At 39.0% G+C, this 18,315-nt stretch overlaps 1 protein-coding gene across 3 annotated transcripts in view; it reads right to left on the reverse strand.

Annotated features, from left to right (window-relative positions):
• The window catches only part of SLC10A7 (solute carrier family 10 member 7), a 268,939-nt gene that overhangs the window by 80,403 nt on the left and 170,221 nt on the right, over nt 1–18,315 (reverse strand). For all 3 annotated transcript variants that reach the window (XR_014243611.1, XM_082389035.1, XM_082389030.1), the window contains one exon: nt 5,874–5,909. Coding sequence is in view for 2 of the 3 variants with exons in the window: in XM_082389035.1 (XP_082245161.1) it covers nt 5,874–5,909 (36 nt within the window). In the remaining variant the exon portion in view is untranslated. The remainder of the gene's footprint in view (nt 1–5,873; nt 5,910–18,315) is intronic.

The following is an 18,315-nucleotide window of genomic DNA, read 5'->3' on the forward strand; positions in this document are numbered from 1 at the left end:
GTCAATGCCAAGTGTAAAGACTCTGAGGATGGTCCTCGGTACTGCTGGACCATAGCACTGCATTTGCCCATTCCATTCACTCTGCCGCACGACTGTCTCATGTCTTTGCCTTTCTCATCAAATCTCCAACACCTCCTTGCCTTTTCTTGTCCTCTACCCCTAACCTTGCTTGCCACTTCACTGAGAAAACAGAACCAGAGGAGAACTTAACAAGCTCCTATAATTACATCATCCAATTTACTTGCATCCCTGCCTATATCCCATGGCTTCCCTTCCATGACTCTGGATGAACTATCTGTGCTTAGGAGGCCATACTCCCTTTACACACTAGAACTCATCCCTTTCTCCTACTCAAGGACACGGGTCCAAGAATTCTCCCCTCTTTTTTCTGTATCAAATTTTCCTTCTCTAACTGGATTAATCTATCGATACAAATATGCTAATAATTTTCCCAACTTAAAAAAGAATCCTCTCTCGGTCCTTCATTAACTTTGTTGCTCTCCCATTTTCTGCACACTTTACAGCAAAATGAACTCTGTCTTTAACTCTTCTTTCTTCATTTTTTCTTGAACCAACTTCAATAAGGCTTTCACCTTCACAACTCTGCTGAAATAGCTCTTGTTAAGGTCTCCAGTGGTCTCCATCTTGTTACAATCAATGGCCAATTGTTGGACTTCATTTTATCCGAATTATTACCAGCATTTGAAGTAGTTGACCATGCTCCCCTTTTTGAAACACATTCTCTGCTAGGCTTCTAGGACATTACAATCTCTTGGTGTTCTTCCTAAGCAAACTGGATATCCTTGGTCTTCTTTGCTGACCTCTTAATATTAGAATGCCCTAAATTCAGTCCACTGATACCTCTCCTTCTCTATTCTCTTTTGGTGATCTCGTCCAGTCTAACTCAAAATCCATCTCTATGCTGAACTCTCCCAAATGTGTATCTCTAGAGATACATACACACAGAAAGTCCAGGCCCTTTCTCCTGAATTCCAGATATATAGTCAACTGCTTACTTGACTTCTCTACTTAGATGTCTGAAAGGCATATTAATCCAGACATGTCCAAGACTGAATTCGTTGTGAGTTCCATCAACTTGTTCGACCCTATAGCCTTCCCTATCTTAGTAAATGGCAATTCCATACTTCAAGTTGCAGAGGCGTGGAGTCATCCTTGATTCTTATCTTTCCCTCATAATTTTCATTCAATCTCTCAGTTCTTTCAAGAAAATAAAGAACTACTTCCCACCAGATTTATTCAATCACACTGGCCCAAGCTAACGGCATCTCTTGCACTAGCTTTCTAACTGGTCTTCCTGTCTCCACCATGATCCCCTTAAACAATCTACTCTCAACCCAGCATCCAGAGTCACCCTTTTAAAGGGAATGTCAGAACATGCCATTCCCTTGATCAAAACTCTTTCAATGGTTTCCTGTCTCTCTTGAATTACAATTCAAAATCCTTACAAAGGACTTTAAGGTCCTCTATCATTTGGCCTCTGCTATGTCTCTGACCTCATCTCCATCTACTCTCCCCCTGCTCACTCCATTCCAGCCACACTGGCCTCCTTGCTGTTCCTTAGACACCAGGCACACTCTCAGCACCTTTGCACTTGTTGTTCCTTCCACCTGGAACATTCTACCACCAGAAAGCTCACTCCATTATCTCCTCTAGGCCTTTGCTCAAATATTGTTTCTCAGTGAGTACAACCTCCCAAGCCACTTCCCTTCCTTACTTTATTTTTTCTTTAGCACCCATCTTACACAATATATTTTTACTTATTTGTTGGTTGCTTCTTTCCACTAGTATATAACCTCCATTAGAGCAAAGATGTATCTGTTTTGCTCACTGCTGTATCCTTGGCACCCAGGAAAGTGACTGGTATATTGGAAGAACTCAATACGTATTACTGAATGAATGATGAATAAGTTAAAATAACTTTTTGGAGGAATTGTGCCATAAAAGAGTGCACAGAAATGGAGTGCAGGTAGGATAAGGTGAAATTTAATTTTTAAGATGTGTAATATTACAGAATGCTTACATGCTGATAGAAATGATCCAGCAGAGATAGAAAATTTAATGACATAGGAGAAAGAGGGAAATTTGTGTGGCTCCTATTGTTAAGTAGGCAATAAGGGATGGCACAACTGGAGGGACTGGCCTTAGATGGGAGCAAAGATAGTTTATCTACGGAAGGAGGAGAGAGGTGAAAAATATAGATGCAAGTAGGTGGGATCTTGTAAATTTCTCTGATTGCTTCTGACTTCCTCATCAGCTGGTTTCCTTTCTGCATCAGTTGGGATGAAAAAAGAGAAGAGGCACTGGAAAATTGAGAAGCAAGGAGAAGGTGTGAAATGATTCTCTAGAGATTGGGGATGTGTGTCAGTTCGGGGAAGGGAGTAGGATTGCTAGGCTCATTTACAATTAGTGGTCATGAATTTCGAATGAGATCAGTCAGCATGAGAGTGGGTGCTCCCGCGTGTTCAGGTACAAATACAGAAAGGTATAGAGTTGGATTAAGCAGGCCTGGCACTTGCCAGACAAATAGGAAGCAGTAAGAGATGAGCAAGGTTGTTGACGGTGTATGTAATAAAGTAATTACAATGATGGACCATGAGATCTAGGCTAGGTCAGATGGAATCTGAGGGTAAGAGGGTGAGGGTAGGGTGGATTAGTTAGAAGCATTGAAGGTGATAAGGTAAATAAATGAGCCCTCTGGCAAGTTTGAAGAATTCTTAATCTGGGGAGTAAGTCACAAAGATAGCAGCTGCTAGTAGGAGAAGACATTTGAAAATAGGATTATGGAAGGATGCTATTATTGGCAGTAATAAGTCAAAGGTCTGACTGCAGGGGTTACTGGCTGAGGTGAGGGGAAAGGCAATCTCACTGGTGAAGGGAGTCAAGAATTTAGAGGCCAGGGTATTGGGAAGGTCAACTATGTGAATACTGAAAACACGAAGAATAAATCCAAGTGTATTGTTAAAAAGAAGACAATGGAAAGATGCTAACATTTTTCTGGACTCTTAGAGCGTGACCTGGCGTTCCACTGACAATTACAACAAAGAGCAGCAGCAGATAATATAGGTGTCCTGCCATAACCTTTAAAGGTAACGGGATTTTATGGAGAAGGCATGGGAACTGATCTGGGATTGGTAAAGAGGAACAAGAAAGACACCTTATCCCATTTCAAGGCTCAGTGATATGAAAGATGCCAGCAGCAAAAACATGAATAAGAAGACAGGTTTCAGTTGGAGCAAGGTGGTAAAGGGAACATTCTGAGAAGATGTTAAGAATACAGGGAACTGAGACTCCATCAGCAAAAATGGCTTTTACTAGCTACTGTGCCTGACTATCCAGAAATTTACACTTTCAAGATACGATTTAAAAAAAAAAAAAAGACAATTCAATTTTCAGGGGTTGTATTAGCTATTTTGACTTCTGTAATGAAATATCATAAACCGGGTGGCTTAAAACAACAGAAACGTATTGTTTCGCAGTTGTGGAAACTGTAAGTCTGAAATCAAGCAAGGTCATGCTCTCTCTGAAATCTCTAGAGGAGAATCCTTCCTTGTCTCTTCCAGCTTCTGATGTTTGCCGGCAACCGCTGGTGTCCCTTGGCCTGTAGACTCGTCTCTCTAATCTCTTCCTCCATCATGATGTGGCATTCTCCCTGTGGTTCTCTGACTCCTATTCTTTATGGATAGCAGTCATACTGGATTAAGGACCCACCCTGTACCACTATGACTTCATCTTAACTAATTACATCGGCAACACCCCTATTTTCAAATAAGGTCACATTCGGATGTACTAGGGATTAGAACTTCAACCTATCTTTTGGAGAATCACAATTTAAGCCACAGCAGGGGTGTTGATGAAAAACACTACATCTTTAATGAAATGTGTTCATATTTTAAGTTGCTCAGGCTTTTCTCTCCTAAGTGAAGCCTGGTCACCCAAGTGTTTAAGCAATTCCCATTGTTCGTAAAATTCACAGGCAAAAAGTATTAAATACTGTGCATGCGATTTCAAGTCATGTAACACAGAAGTAGCTATTGATGTCGTGTGATGGTGCCATTGAACCTAGTGGGACAGCCTAGTTAGCTCAAAAGGGAGGCATTAAACTTTTAAGTTGAGGGTCTTGGGGTCTCTTTCACTATTCCTGTAGCTTGATGATTTAAAAAGGTTGAACCAAGTAAAGCTCACAAGTCTAGGGTCTAAGAGTGGAGGCAAGCTTGCATGATGCCATTAATATTAACCAGCTGGGAATGTCTTGTTACAGCATGGAGATGGGAAGAGAGGGAGAAAAGTACGCATCTGGTTCTTTTAGTCACAGCTGAAACAGTGTCTCAGGGATTCCAGACTCTGAGATACTCAAAAGTGCTACCTAGGTCTTAGCCCCCTAGTTGTGGCTGTGACTTCTCTCGTGATCTTCTTCAAAGAGTCCCCTGAGTAGGAGATGCTACTCTTCTGCAATGGAGAAAACCTAGGCTACGTAGTCGTTTATTGGACACTTTCTATATGGCCAGCTCTATGCTACTCCTCTGACTCACTGCCAGGGGGGACCCCAGACTGGCCTGCATCCTGTGCCCACTGAGTGCTGCCCCTGGGAAATTATGATCCCAAGGCTTGGAAAAAACACTGAGGGACGATCCCAGGTCCTCAAATCTAGTGACCAGGTAGGTACATACCAATCAAGTCTTTTTTTCCCAAAGAGACATTCACTTCAGTTTCAATTTGACTCACTGCAAATTCTGAATTGCTGAGTCTCAATTAATGAGGTTTGTGATGCTGGGGGAAGTGATCTGATTATTTGACTCTCCTTACCTTGTCAGGATGGAGCTAGCATTTCAGAAGGGATGGTAAGGCTGAGGGTTATTACTGGAAGGTAATGTCTTTCATAAAAGATGCAAAATCCAACTGTTTAGTAGGGCATCTCTCCCTCTCCACTTCCTACACAGCTTGTAAGAAATGAAGTCCCACATTCTATTACTCTAATTGAATTTCAACTTGGGTAATTACCCTATAATTAAATAAATTTGCCCCATAGTTTTAATTCACTGACAAATAGTGCTAGTCAAACAGCTACATTTCACTCCCAGAAATGCATCCCTGCTCTATTTCAGTGATGAGTGGAGTGATTTATATTTGGGAGATGTGTGTATGAAAAATGCACAGTTCATAAAATATTTTAGGTATCATTCATGGTTACATATGCTTTTCTCAGCATGAGATAACATTAATTTCTATTATAATCTCTCATCTAATTTCTCATATGCTTAGTGCCAAAAGAAATAAGACAGCTAATTAGCATTTCTTATTTTCAGAACAATTTTTGCTTGGTTTGCCAGTAGCTTGTATTTATTCCTTCTAAAGCACATTTCATTATCCCTGGGAGACAGACTGGGGTAGGTGTTATTGTTTCCCATTTTACAGATGAAAACACTGAGGCAGTATTCCCCAAAGTGAGGAAGCCAGTTCCTATCAGTACCAGCACAGGAAACTAAGCTTTGTTTGGTCCCCTGGACCAAGGTTCTTTCAATGAAACCCTTGGTCACTAGCAATCACTTCAGTCTCACTAGTGAGAAAATAAAGCGCAGCACATTTTTGACCTACGTCACAGGTCATTCATTTGTAATAATTAATGATTTAGCCAGGAGTCAGAGGCCCAAGAACTGGGTCCTGTTGCTCTCCTTGGGCCATGAGACTACAGAGATTCTTTGTGTCTCCATGTTATGACTTGGTACAGCTCAACTGGAAGAACAGTTCAAAATATGATGCAAGATTCAAATTTCAATTTATTTCTAAAGACCTTTCTTAAAGGGTTGTAGATGGCTTTTAATAAAGGATATTAAAAACAACATCAAAATACTCACAAAAAGCAGCAGCAGCAGGGGTGTTACAACGATGCCCTGAAAGAAATGAAAGAGATGATGATCATTTATCAGCCTGGAAAGCAGGACACTTTCTTTGCCATTTTAAACTCTGATGCATGGAAATACTTATCCTTCTCATTTCTGTTTAATAAAATCTAGGAGATAAAGAAGAGGGAGCCCCACTCTTGGCCCTCCCGACCATAATGCCTTAGTATCTCTAGTATAATTATTCATATCTGGCATCATTTAAAGTACAACCACCAATCTTCCTTAAACTCGTTTTGCCTTTTTTAAGCTTAAGTTCCCTTCCATGTTGCATATGCATCACTTGAGTGGAAGCTGGCAAGATTTCTCACTCCAAGGCTTTCAACTCTAACTTGGATAAAGTGCCCCTTTTCAAGAGAAGACAGGTGGTTTAGTCCCAGTTGGGGTCCTCTCCTGAGCAAAGACCACGTCAGTTGTGATGAATGGGATGTCATGATTTTGTAATGTGAACTGATCTCCCCTAGGAAATGAGCTGGGATCTCAAAACTCATTTCACTTGATTGGACTCTATGTCTCCATGGTGGAAGGCAAGTCTTTCATCTAATTCAGCCACCCAGGACCACCTCAGTCCCTCTGCCTCCAGAGGCAGGAAGGAGCAAAAGATTTGTTTTCTTCGATGACAGGGAACAGTTTGAGGCTGTTGTTGATGAGGCAGAATACAAGATTTTAGGATTCTTGAAGGTAAATCTTTAAAACCAGGTGTTTGAGTTGGGAGTTAACATGACAGGTCTTGGTTTTACAGCAGCAGCTGATGATTTGCCCCGTTAGTTGTTCCTTTATCTCTCAACACTTTATTATGATTTATACAAGAAAAAGCAGTTCATATTTTTATTAATGAAATCTACTTGGAACTTTAAAATTCCAAAGAGTCTGTGTGTGTGTGTGTGAGAGAGAGAGAGAAAGACAGAGACAGAGACAGAGATAGACAGACAGACAGACAGAGAGACTATACTGTGCCCAGGATCGAGGTCTGGGACCACTTCATTACTTTTGGGAAAAAGTCCTTTTGGTATTAATATATGGAAGCCCTTTTGTCATTACAGTAACTAAATTCTTTTGGATGTGGCCCAAAGGGAATGGTTTACCATATATGAATATTGCTGCCATAACTTTCTTAGGCATATACACATGTGAATATCCACACACAGACTTGTTTTATTGTTAAATAATAGAATAAATGCTTCTTTATTGTGCAAACTTTCACAGCTAGCTGGCAATAAGGAATACCGCATTTTTATTCAAGTGTTATATTTTAAAATCTACTTATTAAAACATGTATTGTGGTTTATCAGCTCCATTGGTGCCTCTGAAGCAAGGTCTCATCAGCACCATTTAGAAGAGCTCAATGTGCAAAATGCCAAAATAATTTTTAAGAGTTACTGTCCTTCAATAACATGGAATCTATTCAGACTCTAGGAGGAATTCCGAACTTTGTGAGGTCATGTCGAAATGGAAATATCTGACTGTTTCAGTCTAGGTGGGAGCCATCTGATTTCAAGTCAATTTGTTAAAATGTCTATTGAATATCCACTTACATGCCAGGCATGGTTCCAAATAATTAGAAGAATTAATGAAAACTGATCCGGTAGCAGGGGTGTTAGGATATTGCAGGAAGAAGGAAGGGCATTTGCAAAGCTATGAAGTTGAGCAGGGAGGGACAAAAAGTATCAAGTGGAGGATTCAGATACCAGATCATCAAAGGTCTTGGAGGCCAGGAGAGAGAGCTTGGAGCTGATCCTTCCAACAATGTCAAACTATTGGGTGGACCAAAGGTTCGTTTGGTTTTTTTTGTAAGATGGCTCTAGTAGCACTTAGTTGTCTTTAACTTCATTTGAAACAATTTTGTTAGATTTTATTGTGACAGCTGTCATATCAGCGTGCGTTTTAAAAAAGACTTATCAAAATTGGTGAATTTTTGTGTAGCCATTTTAATATTGAAGATGGAAGAAAAAAAGCAACATTTTCTTCATATTATGCTTTATTATTTCAAGAAAGGTAAAAACACAACTGAAACACAAAGAAAGATTTGTGCAGTGTATGGAGAAAGTGCTGTGACTGATTGAACGTGTCAAAAGTGGTTTGTGAAGTTTCGTGCTGAAGATTTCTCGCTGGACGATGCTCCACAGTTGGGTAGACCAGTTGAAGTTGATAGCGATCAAATTGAGACATTAACTGAGAACAATCAATGTTATACCACGTAGGAGAGAGCCGACATACTCAAAATATCCAAATCAAACGCTGAAAATCATTTGTACCAGCTTGGTTATGTTCATTGCTTTGATGTCTGGGTTCCACATAAGTTAAGCAAAAAAAACCTTCTTGACCATATTTCTGCATGCAATTCTCTACTGAAACATAATGAAAACGTTTCGTTTTTAAAACAAATTGTGACAGGCGATGAAAAGTGGATACGGTACAATAATGTGGAATGGAAGAGATCATGGGGCAAGCGAAAGGAACAACCACCAACCACACCAAAGGCTGGTATTCATCCAAAGAAGGTGATTTGTGTATATGGTAGGACTGGAAGGTAGTCCTCTATTATGAGCTCCTTCCAGAAAACCAAACAATTAATTCCACCAAGTACTGCTTCCAATTAGACCAACTGAAAGCAGCACTCCACGAAAGGTGTCCAGAATTAGTCAACAAAAAATGCATAATCCTCCAACAGGATAATGCAAGACCACATGTTTCTTTGATGACCAGGCAAAAACTGTTACAGCTTGGCTGGGAAGTTCTGATTCAATTGTCGTATTCACCAGACATTGCATCTTCGGATTTCCATTGATTTTGATCTTTACAAAATTCTCGTAATGGAAAAAATTTCAATTCCCTGGGAGATTGTAAAAGGCACCTGGAACAGTTCTTTGCTCAAAAAGATAAAAAGTTTGGGGCAGACGGAATTATGAAGTTGCCTGAAAAATGGCAGAAGGTAGTGGAACAAAAGGGTGAATATGTTGTTCAATAAAGTTCCTGGTGAAAATGAAAAACGTGTCTTTTATTTTTACTTAAAAAACTGAAGGCACTTTTTGGCCAACCCAATATTAAAGGGGGGGGTATAATGAGTTAGTAAAATAATTTAGTAAATGGAGAATGAATTTGACTTTGCTTCTAACCTAGCCACTTTTACCCTTGTTATCTATCAGTTCACCTAAATTCAGATAAAAGAAAATAGAAACTTATATTAATGTTAATTATGGAATTTCAATAGCACTAATAACACTTCTGAGAAACAGTATGATATCTGTGATAGGATAAGAATTTTCCCCCAGGAAGAAGGTTGAGCATTGTCACCACTCTGGGAACATCTGTCTTGTATTAGAGGGGTCGAACCCACACTGGTGTCATATAACACGTGGGCACCCATATTCTTCCTGGTGCCCGTTTCATTTTCCTTTGCAATAGTGGAATAGTAACAGTATTAGTAATAATACCAGTACTACTAATGGTATTTTGCTTCAGTACTTTTATGTACGTTTAAAAATTTGACCTTCCTCTACTGAAATAGTTGGTTTCCATAATAGCCCCACTTTATGGATGATGAAACAGGCTCAGAAAAGCCAAGCAACCAGCCCAAAATCACACAGGAAATAAATGTCAAAGCTTGGACTAGAGCCTGCTTTGTCCAGCTCCAAATCCTGAATTGACCCCAGTACGGCACTGGTCCCTGGGTAGCAGATTAACAACCAGTACAGTTTCCTACAGAGTTCTGCTAAGGACATATATGTCATGATTAGTTGCTATATGACCTTGGCTTCCAGCTGATCACCAATTCTTAGAGATGGTCTCATTCTGGAAGGGAGAGCACTATTATCTCCAGATTTTCCTGCTTGAATATTTCAAGTGTATGGTCACCAACACACAACAGTTCTTACAAGAACTTACGATATTTGTTGCTAAGACATTAAGTTTCCTAGTGAATAGGATGTATCTTCTAATTCTAGACTCACAATTCCTCATTATTTTCTCAAGAATGGCTGTTCAAGTTCATTAACTAAGAATGAATTGTTGCACAAAGCTGAAACTTGCTTTTCAGTTGTATTAGGAAATGAGTCAGCCATGGTGCCATTAATCCTGACAAGAGCACCGTAATTAAGTTTTGGTGAAGTTGTTCTAATTATTATAAAATAATAATAGCTAATATTTATGGAGTACTTGTATTAGATGACGCGCTAAGGACTTTATGTGTGTTATCTTACGTAATCCTTACAACAACCCTATACAGTAGGTACTGATATTATCCCCATCTATTAGGGAAGGAAACTGAGTCTCAGAGACACTGAGTGAATCAGGAAAAGGCAATGTCAGGGATTCAATCTCTATCTCCCTGATTCCAGAGCCTGTGATCCTGAATTGTGTAAATAAAATCTTTGCAATCTTACACTATTTCCCCAGATTTATATTTTAAGAGTAAACCTAAGAGGAGCTTCAAACTCAGTATGTCTTTTTGATGACATGAAACAAATTGAGATATAAGCCTTTGTGTGACATGGCTGATACATTTTTTTCAAGTCGCATTTTTGCAAATATCAATGGCAAATATCAATGGTAAAAAGGATAAACTAAAAAGTTAAACTGTAACTGCAATAGTCACTGGAAGCTGGAAAATCAAATAAACATGCTATTTGCTCTTGAATATATCTGATTCCTTCTCCTTTCTCTTTCCCAAGTAAATTCTATACAGATGGTTAAAACCAAAGAAGTGGTAGATGGGCACGTCTAGCAAAAGATGTTACCCAACTCCTTGCAGATTCAAGGTCAAGCATAGTTTTAGCATCCTTGCAACTGAGATGGTGTGTTAAGCTTTCTTTTTGCAACACCTAAAGAAGTCAAGTCACAAAGTGTCTGACTTTGATTATCTCTTAAAAACCTTTAGAAAATCCATTTACACCTCTGATGTGAACGACCAGGTGAATATATTTCAATGACTTTAGTGGAAAGGAAAAAAAAGTGTCAAACCTGAGACACTGATATTTAGTCACATTAAAATACAAACCAGCACCCCCTCCCCAAATAACAACAAAATCAACAACAAAACTGTAAATGCACTTCTCTCGGGAGTAGGGCTTATAAAAAAGGCAAAACTGAAGTAAATTATCAATTTTTAAAAGGAGAAAAATTATCAAAAGGCTTCGCTGCACTAAATATTGTGATCACACAGCTACTAAAACTAACATAAGGCTTCTGTCTCCAGGATATTAAATGTTGAGCCTTGGAAACGGTGCTTTTTATTTTTTAATTAAACAGCAATAGCTCAATTTTCACAAAATAACAGAATCTCAGTTTTGTAAAGAATCTTAGTTGAGGCTGGTCCAGTCCTCATGTGAAATGTGACCCTCCTCTGTCTCCCTCACTTGCTCCTGATGTGAGGCTGTGACGGCCACGCCTTTGCCAGAGAACCTGCAGACAGACAACTGTTCCTGCTCTCAAGGCACACACTGCCCCGGCTGACGTTCTTTCACAGTGAGAAGCTCTTTCTCAATCTGAGCCCAAACCACTTCCACTGATGCCCTGTCTTCCCCTTGGAGCAACTTAGGGCACATCTCACCCCTCCTATCTTGTGATGGCCTTTTAGCTGCTGCTTTTGAATGGTGTACATAAAATCTCTGCACTCTAAAACTATTTCCTCAGGCCTGTATTTTAAGAGTAATGCTGCAGTGAGCATTTGGGTCCCCACACTGTCTTGTCCAGGCTAAAAGTCCTCAGGCCCTCACACTGTTCCTCCTGGCAGGGAGGGGGGATTCCCAGCCTTCTTTTAGACATCATCTTATCCAGATGAATTTAAGAGTCCACAGCACTTGCTTAATAAAAATTGACCAAAACTTGGAAATAAGGCCAAATGAGGACCGCATGTCCTTTCAAAGTCACCCTGGAGAATTGTCTAACGGGCCAATCCAAGGATTACTTACTTAATTTCCTAGAGGGATATACCTTTGTTTGACTTCTACTTACTAGTGATTAGATCCCAGACTATGAAATTACATGTTAACTTACAAAGCTTTGTCCAGTAGAGATGGAAATGATCTCTATCTAGTAGAAGAACAACCACAAAGGTTATGGTTTAATTACCTTGTAGAAATTAGCTGGTTTTGTCTCTAACTCAGCAAACTTATTTCGGTATGCTTTTCTGATGGACCAAATAACCCCTATTTCTATCATTTCCTTGAAACCATCTTTACCATCCTGCCAGCTCCCTCATTATTCAGTTAAATAAATATTTGACAGGTGTCCATTCTATATTTATAAAAAAGTCGTGTTTTCAACTTTTGAAGATTATGCTTTGACAACTCCTTTACTCTGAACCTTGCATTTATGTTAATGCAAAGATCACTTCTTTTTTTTTTTTTTTTAAGATTAATACTAACTTAAACTCGCAGGTTGTCTTCATATTTTGTTCTGTGGTCAGTATGTAGTGATATCTTAAAAAGTAGTAGTAAAGTTTAATCTTCAAGAATGAAATTGTATCAAACCAATATGTAATGAGTGACATTGGCCAACACATCCTAAGCAATAAATTAAAAAGGGGTGGTATGGGGAATTTTGGAGACAACTAAATTAAACAAAATGGTCAGGTTATATGGCCTCAGGGAATATCACCTTATAAATATGGATCTCAAAATATGTAGTTGAGGAAATTTTATAGAGGAAAGAAAAATGCATTAGGAATCTAGGGAAGGGCAGTTGGAAAGAAAGTGGTGGTTGATTGGTAGGTGAGGGCCTCTTCCCTCCCTTCTGCCTATATTTTCCTCTTTAAAACTGGGCCTTCACAGAGTCAGTACCTTAAAATGCCCAGCTAAGCATTTCTCAGTATGTTCATAGCTCTGTCAGGGGACCGGTATATCTTAGCAGCTGATATGAGCGTTCTGGCTTGTTCACCAGGCACAGTGCACTATAGTAAATTCAGATGCATCAGACTATTTGAGCTTGATAACACCAGCCACTGAAAACATCCAGTTAATTCTCTCTAGTCAGAGCCCATGCTTGCCAAGAAAACACTGAATAATAATTTTGTTTTCCACATAGTATTTCTGATAGGAAGAGAAGACACTGACTAGTTGACACCAGTCTCCTAGAGCACAACCACATTGGGGTGTGCTCATGATAGTTGAGTTTCTGGACCCGCAAAGCTAAGGGTCTATTCCTGGATTCTGGTGACCCCATAAAGCAATGTCACCCTGTGAGGCCTCATAGCAATAGCAGTTGGCTTGTCTCAATGGCATACATTTAATTAAACAGACATTTATTGAGTGTCAACTGTGTACAGACATGATGGGCGCTGAGGGAGAAAAGATTCCAAGTCTCCTAAACACATAAAACTTTATAGTCATTTTAAAGTGGACTTTTACCTAAAACTCCAGAAAACAGTTTCTGTGAAGTCCTTGGGGTTGTCTTTAAAGACTGTCTTGGAAGATCTTTGTTCTTTCTTTTCTGTTCTTCTTTTCCTACAACCACTGTTAAGCACTGCTTACCCTCACTAATATACTTAGAGTGATTTTGGATTTTTCAAGCCAAGTCTCTGATATGTACATATTTAATCTTTCATTGATGGTCCATGCCCATAAGGAGTTCCCATTATAGAAAGCAGTTCTACCTTGTCCTTCTGTAACTTCAATGTTTCTGTTAAGAAATGCCTCTACCATCTTATTCTCAAAAGATTGAGACTTTTTTTTCAAACCAAAATTAAGATATATATATATATCTCACCACTCTGGCTATAGTTTAGAGAAGAAATTAGAGTGGTGAAAAATTAAAGGGAGGGAGACTAACTAGGAGGTTGTTCAGTAATCCAGGCAGGAGTTGATTTGGGCTAAGGAGATAGAACCTTAGAGATCAAATTAGAGAGACAACACATTCAAGAAATATTTGAAATGTAGACTGGTAGATTAGCTAAATATTGGGGGAGTGGTGATAAAAAGAAAGGAAGGATAGTATCTTAATCTTCTGAATTAAGGGATTTTTAACCAAATAGGTAGATTGTAGATCCAATTACTGAGCCAGGAAAGAACTGGGATGTATAGGTTAATTTTTTCTTGGGGAAGATGATGAGTTTGAGGTGTCTACAAGGCCTCCAATTAGAGATACTATAAGGAGTTGGATATACGGGACTTAGGCTCAGAGTACTCTGGACAGTGGCTACAGATGAGTGAGTCCTCAGCATTTGGTTGGTGGTTTACTGTTACAGAGAAGATAAGCAGTTTAGGAACATAGAACATATATTAGAATTCAAAGGATGTCTAGAAGAATACAGTTTCAATGGGATGACTAGAATGAAAGTTCAGCTGGAGTAGATTGAGGACTGAGAAGGAAGAGGAGAAAGAAAAACAGAGTTTGGACAACTCTTTCAAGAAATCTGGCTGTAGAGAAGAGGAGAGAAATAGAGCTGAAACTCAAAGGGGAATAAAGATGAGGGAAAGGAAGCTTGCTGTTTGCTTTGTTTTTGAAAGGAGAAGCTTAAGAATTTACAAAATTCTTTAAAAGGGGGGAGGGGAATGGAGATTTAGTAAAGAAAAGGGGTTATACTTACTTAGGTGTAGACCTAAGGAAGCAGCAGGGAGAGTTCCAGTGCACAGCTGGAGGGCTTAACTTTGGAAAAGAGGTGGGGCCGACACCTCTTCATTGTAAAAGGAGAATAAAGGATAGATTAGGTACAGATGAAGATAGACTTGTATGCTTGATGTTAGAAAGTTGAAGGGACTTTCATTTAAAGCTTCTTTTTCCTATATTAAGTAGAAGGTGAAGAGTTTTACTAAAATGAGGTGAAGGCAGGTTCAGAGAAAGGGGAAAGTCAGTGATTGGAAACCTGGGCTGTGACTCATGGGAGAGGGTATCTAAAACTGTGAAGGGGCTGAGATTTTACCAAACTTGAAGATCACAAGTTAGCCTGCCATAGCTTCATGGATGCTGGAAGCAGACACAAGACTCCCGGGTCAGAGCCAAAGGACTGTGTCACTCACACACATCAGAGCGAGCAACCTAGCATGATGTTAGCATCAGTTCCCCTTGCCCCCAAGTCAAGGGGGTGGTACAGATGGGCTTGGGTGGATGCCTGCACCTATAGTGGGTTACATTACAGGAAAGGAATACTGAGTTTAGGGAACCCAAATCTTTTTTAATGGGCAGTAAGCAAACTTGCCATTTGTTCCAGAGGGAGATACTATTTGTATCTTTTAAGGCAGTTCACTATACAAACATCCTTGAAAAGAGAGTTGGGTAACAAAGAGCAGTCAGGGCACAAGATGGACAGAAATGTAGGAGACACGTGGAGAACTGTCTTCCAACAGAGGAAATGTCCAGCAGACCAATCCAGTTGATACTGGACACCTAAACATTTGAGCTATTGAGCTCATTATTGCTCCCTTCAAATATCATCACTGAGCCAATGTCCTTACACAAGGAAATGATCATTAGATAATCATTTTTTTAATTGGGGTATAGTTGTCTTACAATGTTGTGTTAGTTTCTACTGTACAGCGAAGTGGAGTTCCCTGTGCTATACAGCGGGTTCTCATTAGTTATCTATTCTATACATATTAGTGTATATATGTCAATCCCAATCTCCCAATTCATCCCTAGATAATCATTTTTAAATGATCAGAAAAACTTCTCTCCAAGATAACACTGATCCTTTAACAGTCCTTGGGCACTATGATTCAAATAAGTAAGAGTCGAACCAACTGAACTGACTTCCAACTCATAATTCACTCTCTTGATTTTTTTAAATGGGGAAATTTTAAATCTTTTTAAAATCTACATCCTCACCAGACTGAACTGTGGTCTGTAGACCAGCAGCACTCGCCTCACCAGGAAGCTTGTCAGGAATTGCTTAATCTGAGACCCCACCCCAGATCTACTGTACCATTATTTGCATTTTAAACAAGATTTCCAGATAATCTGTCGACACATTAAAATTCAAAAAGAACTGATTTAGGCTCTAGAGCAGGGGTAGGCAAACCTTTTCTGCATACAGTCAGATAATAATTATTTCAAGCTCTGCTGGCGATACAGACTCTGTTAAAATTACTCAACTCTGCTATTGTAGCTAGAAAGCAGCCCAAACAATAAGTAAACAAATGGACATGGTCAAATTTGGCCCAAGGGCTGTAGCTTGGACCCCTGCTGTAAGCATTGTTTTAGATTAGCAATTACATTTAAAAAGAAATAAGTTATTGTAACAAACTTTTATTTTTAATGACTTGGTTTTTAGTGAACCCAAGCTGGCTTCTAAACATCACAGCAGTTCCTCTGTAACTGCTTATAACACACTATTTAATCATCCGGCCTTCCAACTTTTCTCCAGACTGAAAACAAAATTATCAGTTAATAGTGTGTAAAATCTACTTTTTTCCTCTTTTTGATATTTGCAGTGACATTTGCACATGGCCAGCTGCTGCTTCTACTCCTTTTCTTTACGATTTGTCAAAGATAGAGATTCTGTAATCTCAAACATTAGTTTTCTCAGGACCCTACAAAGTAATTTGTCTGGGCCAGCAGATAGAGTCCGCTTATCTTGAGCCTACTTTCCTTTTACCAATATTTACTTTAGCATTTCTAATCTTAAGATGGTTCTCTTTGCCAAAGATGATGGAAGCAAAGGGAAGGGCCAGCAGGGAGGGAGAAATTAATTAAGGATGCTGAACAGCACGCATAATGTGTGGCGTTTAGGGTCCTAATATCCAGAGCTGTATAAGAGAAAAACAGTAACACAAGAACACAAAAGGGGAAAAACATGTACATTGCTAATTAGAACTATATAGTGATTATATAGTAAAGCTGAAATACGGTGTTCGAATTCATGATTTTTCCTTTTACTTTTTAACTGAAAAAGTCAATCTTTTGTTCAGACTATGTAAACTCATAGACCTGTATTAAAACTATTAACTATTAAGTTGGATTTTTCTATCCAGATTGAGAGTGATAAGAACAGTTTGAAATTCACCTAAAGCCCACAGTGAGACGGATGTGGGAATTTTCTGTATTTTCCAAGAATCTTTCATGTAAATGACTTCTAAGTGCATAGACGTAACATGCAATAAATATTTTCCAAAGGACTTTCTTAAAAATGCTTATCTGTAGAATATATATTAGACCAAAAATGCAGCAAAAGGAAATTAAGTCAAAATTTCTTTTTTGATGACACAAGCTTTCATAGCTGAGGAAGGACTTGCCAGGGTTCACTTTGGCTTGTAGGTCTCCACTGTGGGTACACAGCTGCAAGCCAAAATGTTCAAGTTTTATTTTCCCTGGGAATGCACGTGGCAGCCTATTAAGGGTCATCAGTAGCACGACAAACATTTTACACAAGAAGCACAACTCTCACAAAATGTCAACAGGATGGTCCCACGTTACCCAATGGTCAGCCCAAGTTCCTATGGTCTGAATCTTATACATAGGAGCCTGTAGTATCTCTTACTTTGGAATCACTGCTTCAATAATACCAAATACCATCATCATAACAAAGGCCAACATTTACTAAGGTGTATTATGTACTAGAAACTGTGCTAAGTGCTTTACAAACATTACCTAGTTTAAAATTCCAATAAGTAAATTGATTATCCCAATTTAATAGGTGAGAAAAGAGGCCTATAGAGACTAGGAAATACCAGGAGGCAGAACCCCAGCCAAAGGAATAAAAACAAAAGTTGAGAGGTCAAGAGATAGGCCAAACATACGAAAAGTTTAGGAAAAAAAAAAAAAAAAAAAGCAAAGGAGGAAAGAGAAAACTGAAAATAAAAAGATATACAGGAAATAGACTGTCAGAAACCAATATAAAATATGTAATATAAATTAAAAATAGGGTCAAAGATCACACATACAATCTACCAGTGGTGTATGAATATATGAAAAGAATGCACCAAGTAACTCTCTCGGGCGACTAGGGAAACACTGAATATTTACTACTCAATGGCTTAAAAGATTTAATGTGTATCTACCATTATGCTTGTTGATGCCTATAAGAGAATAGCACCTGGCATATATTAGGCACTCAATACATTTTTTTGCTGAACAAATGAATGAATGAATGAATGTATGTCCACAAGTGCTTCTCTCAGGGAGCAGCATATCCATTTGATGAGAAACACACACTTTCTGAAATGCTTTAAAACCCTTATGTTTGTAATAATAACAAGACTAGTTGACATTTATTGAATGCCTACTTTGTATGTGTCAGGAACTATTCTATGCTCTTCATATGTACTAACTTGTTCAGTCCTCACAACAAACCTATGGGAGGTGCTGCTATGATTCCCATTTTAAAGAGGAGAAAACTGAGGTGTGTACAGCAGAAGAATACAAAATTCCCAAGCAATAAGTGGCAGAATGGGAAGCAAGCTATGCATCTGGCTCCAGAATCCATGGTCTCTATCATTATATGTTTACATAACGGTTAAGAGTTCTC

Source organism: Balaenoptera borealis (assembly GCF_965194805.1).
Source record: "Balaenoptera borealis genome assembly, chromosome: 4".
In the NCBI taxonomy this organism is placed as follows: domain Eukaryota; kingdom Metazoa; phylum Chordata; class Mammalia; order Artiodactyla; family Balaenopteridae; genus Balaenoptera; species Balaenoptera borealis.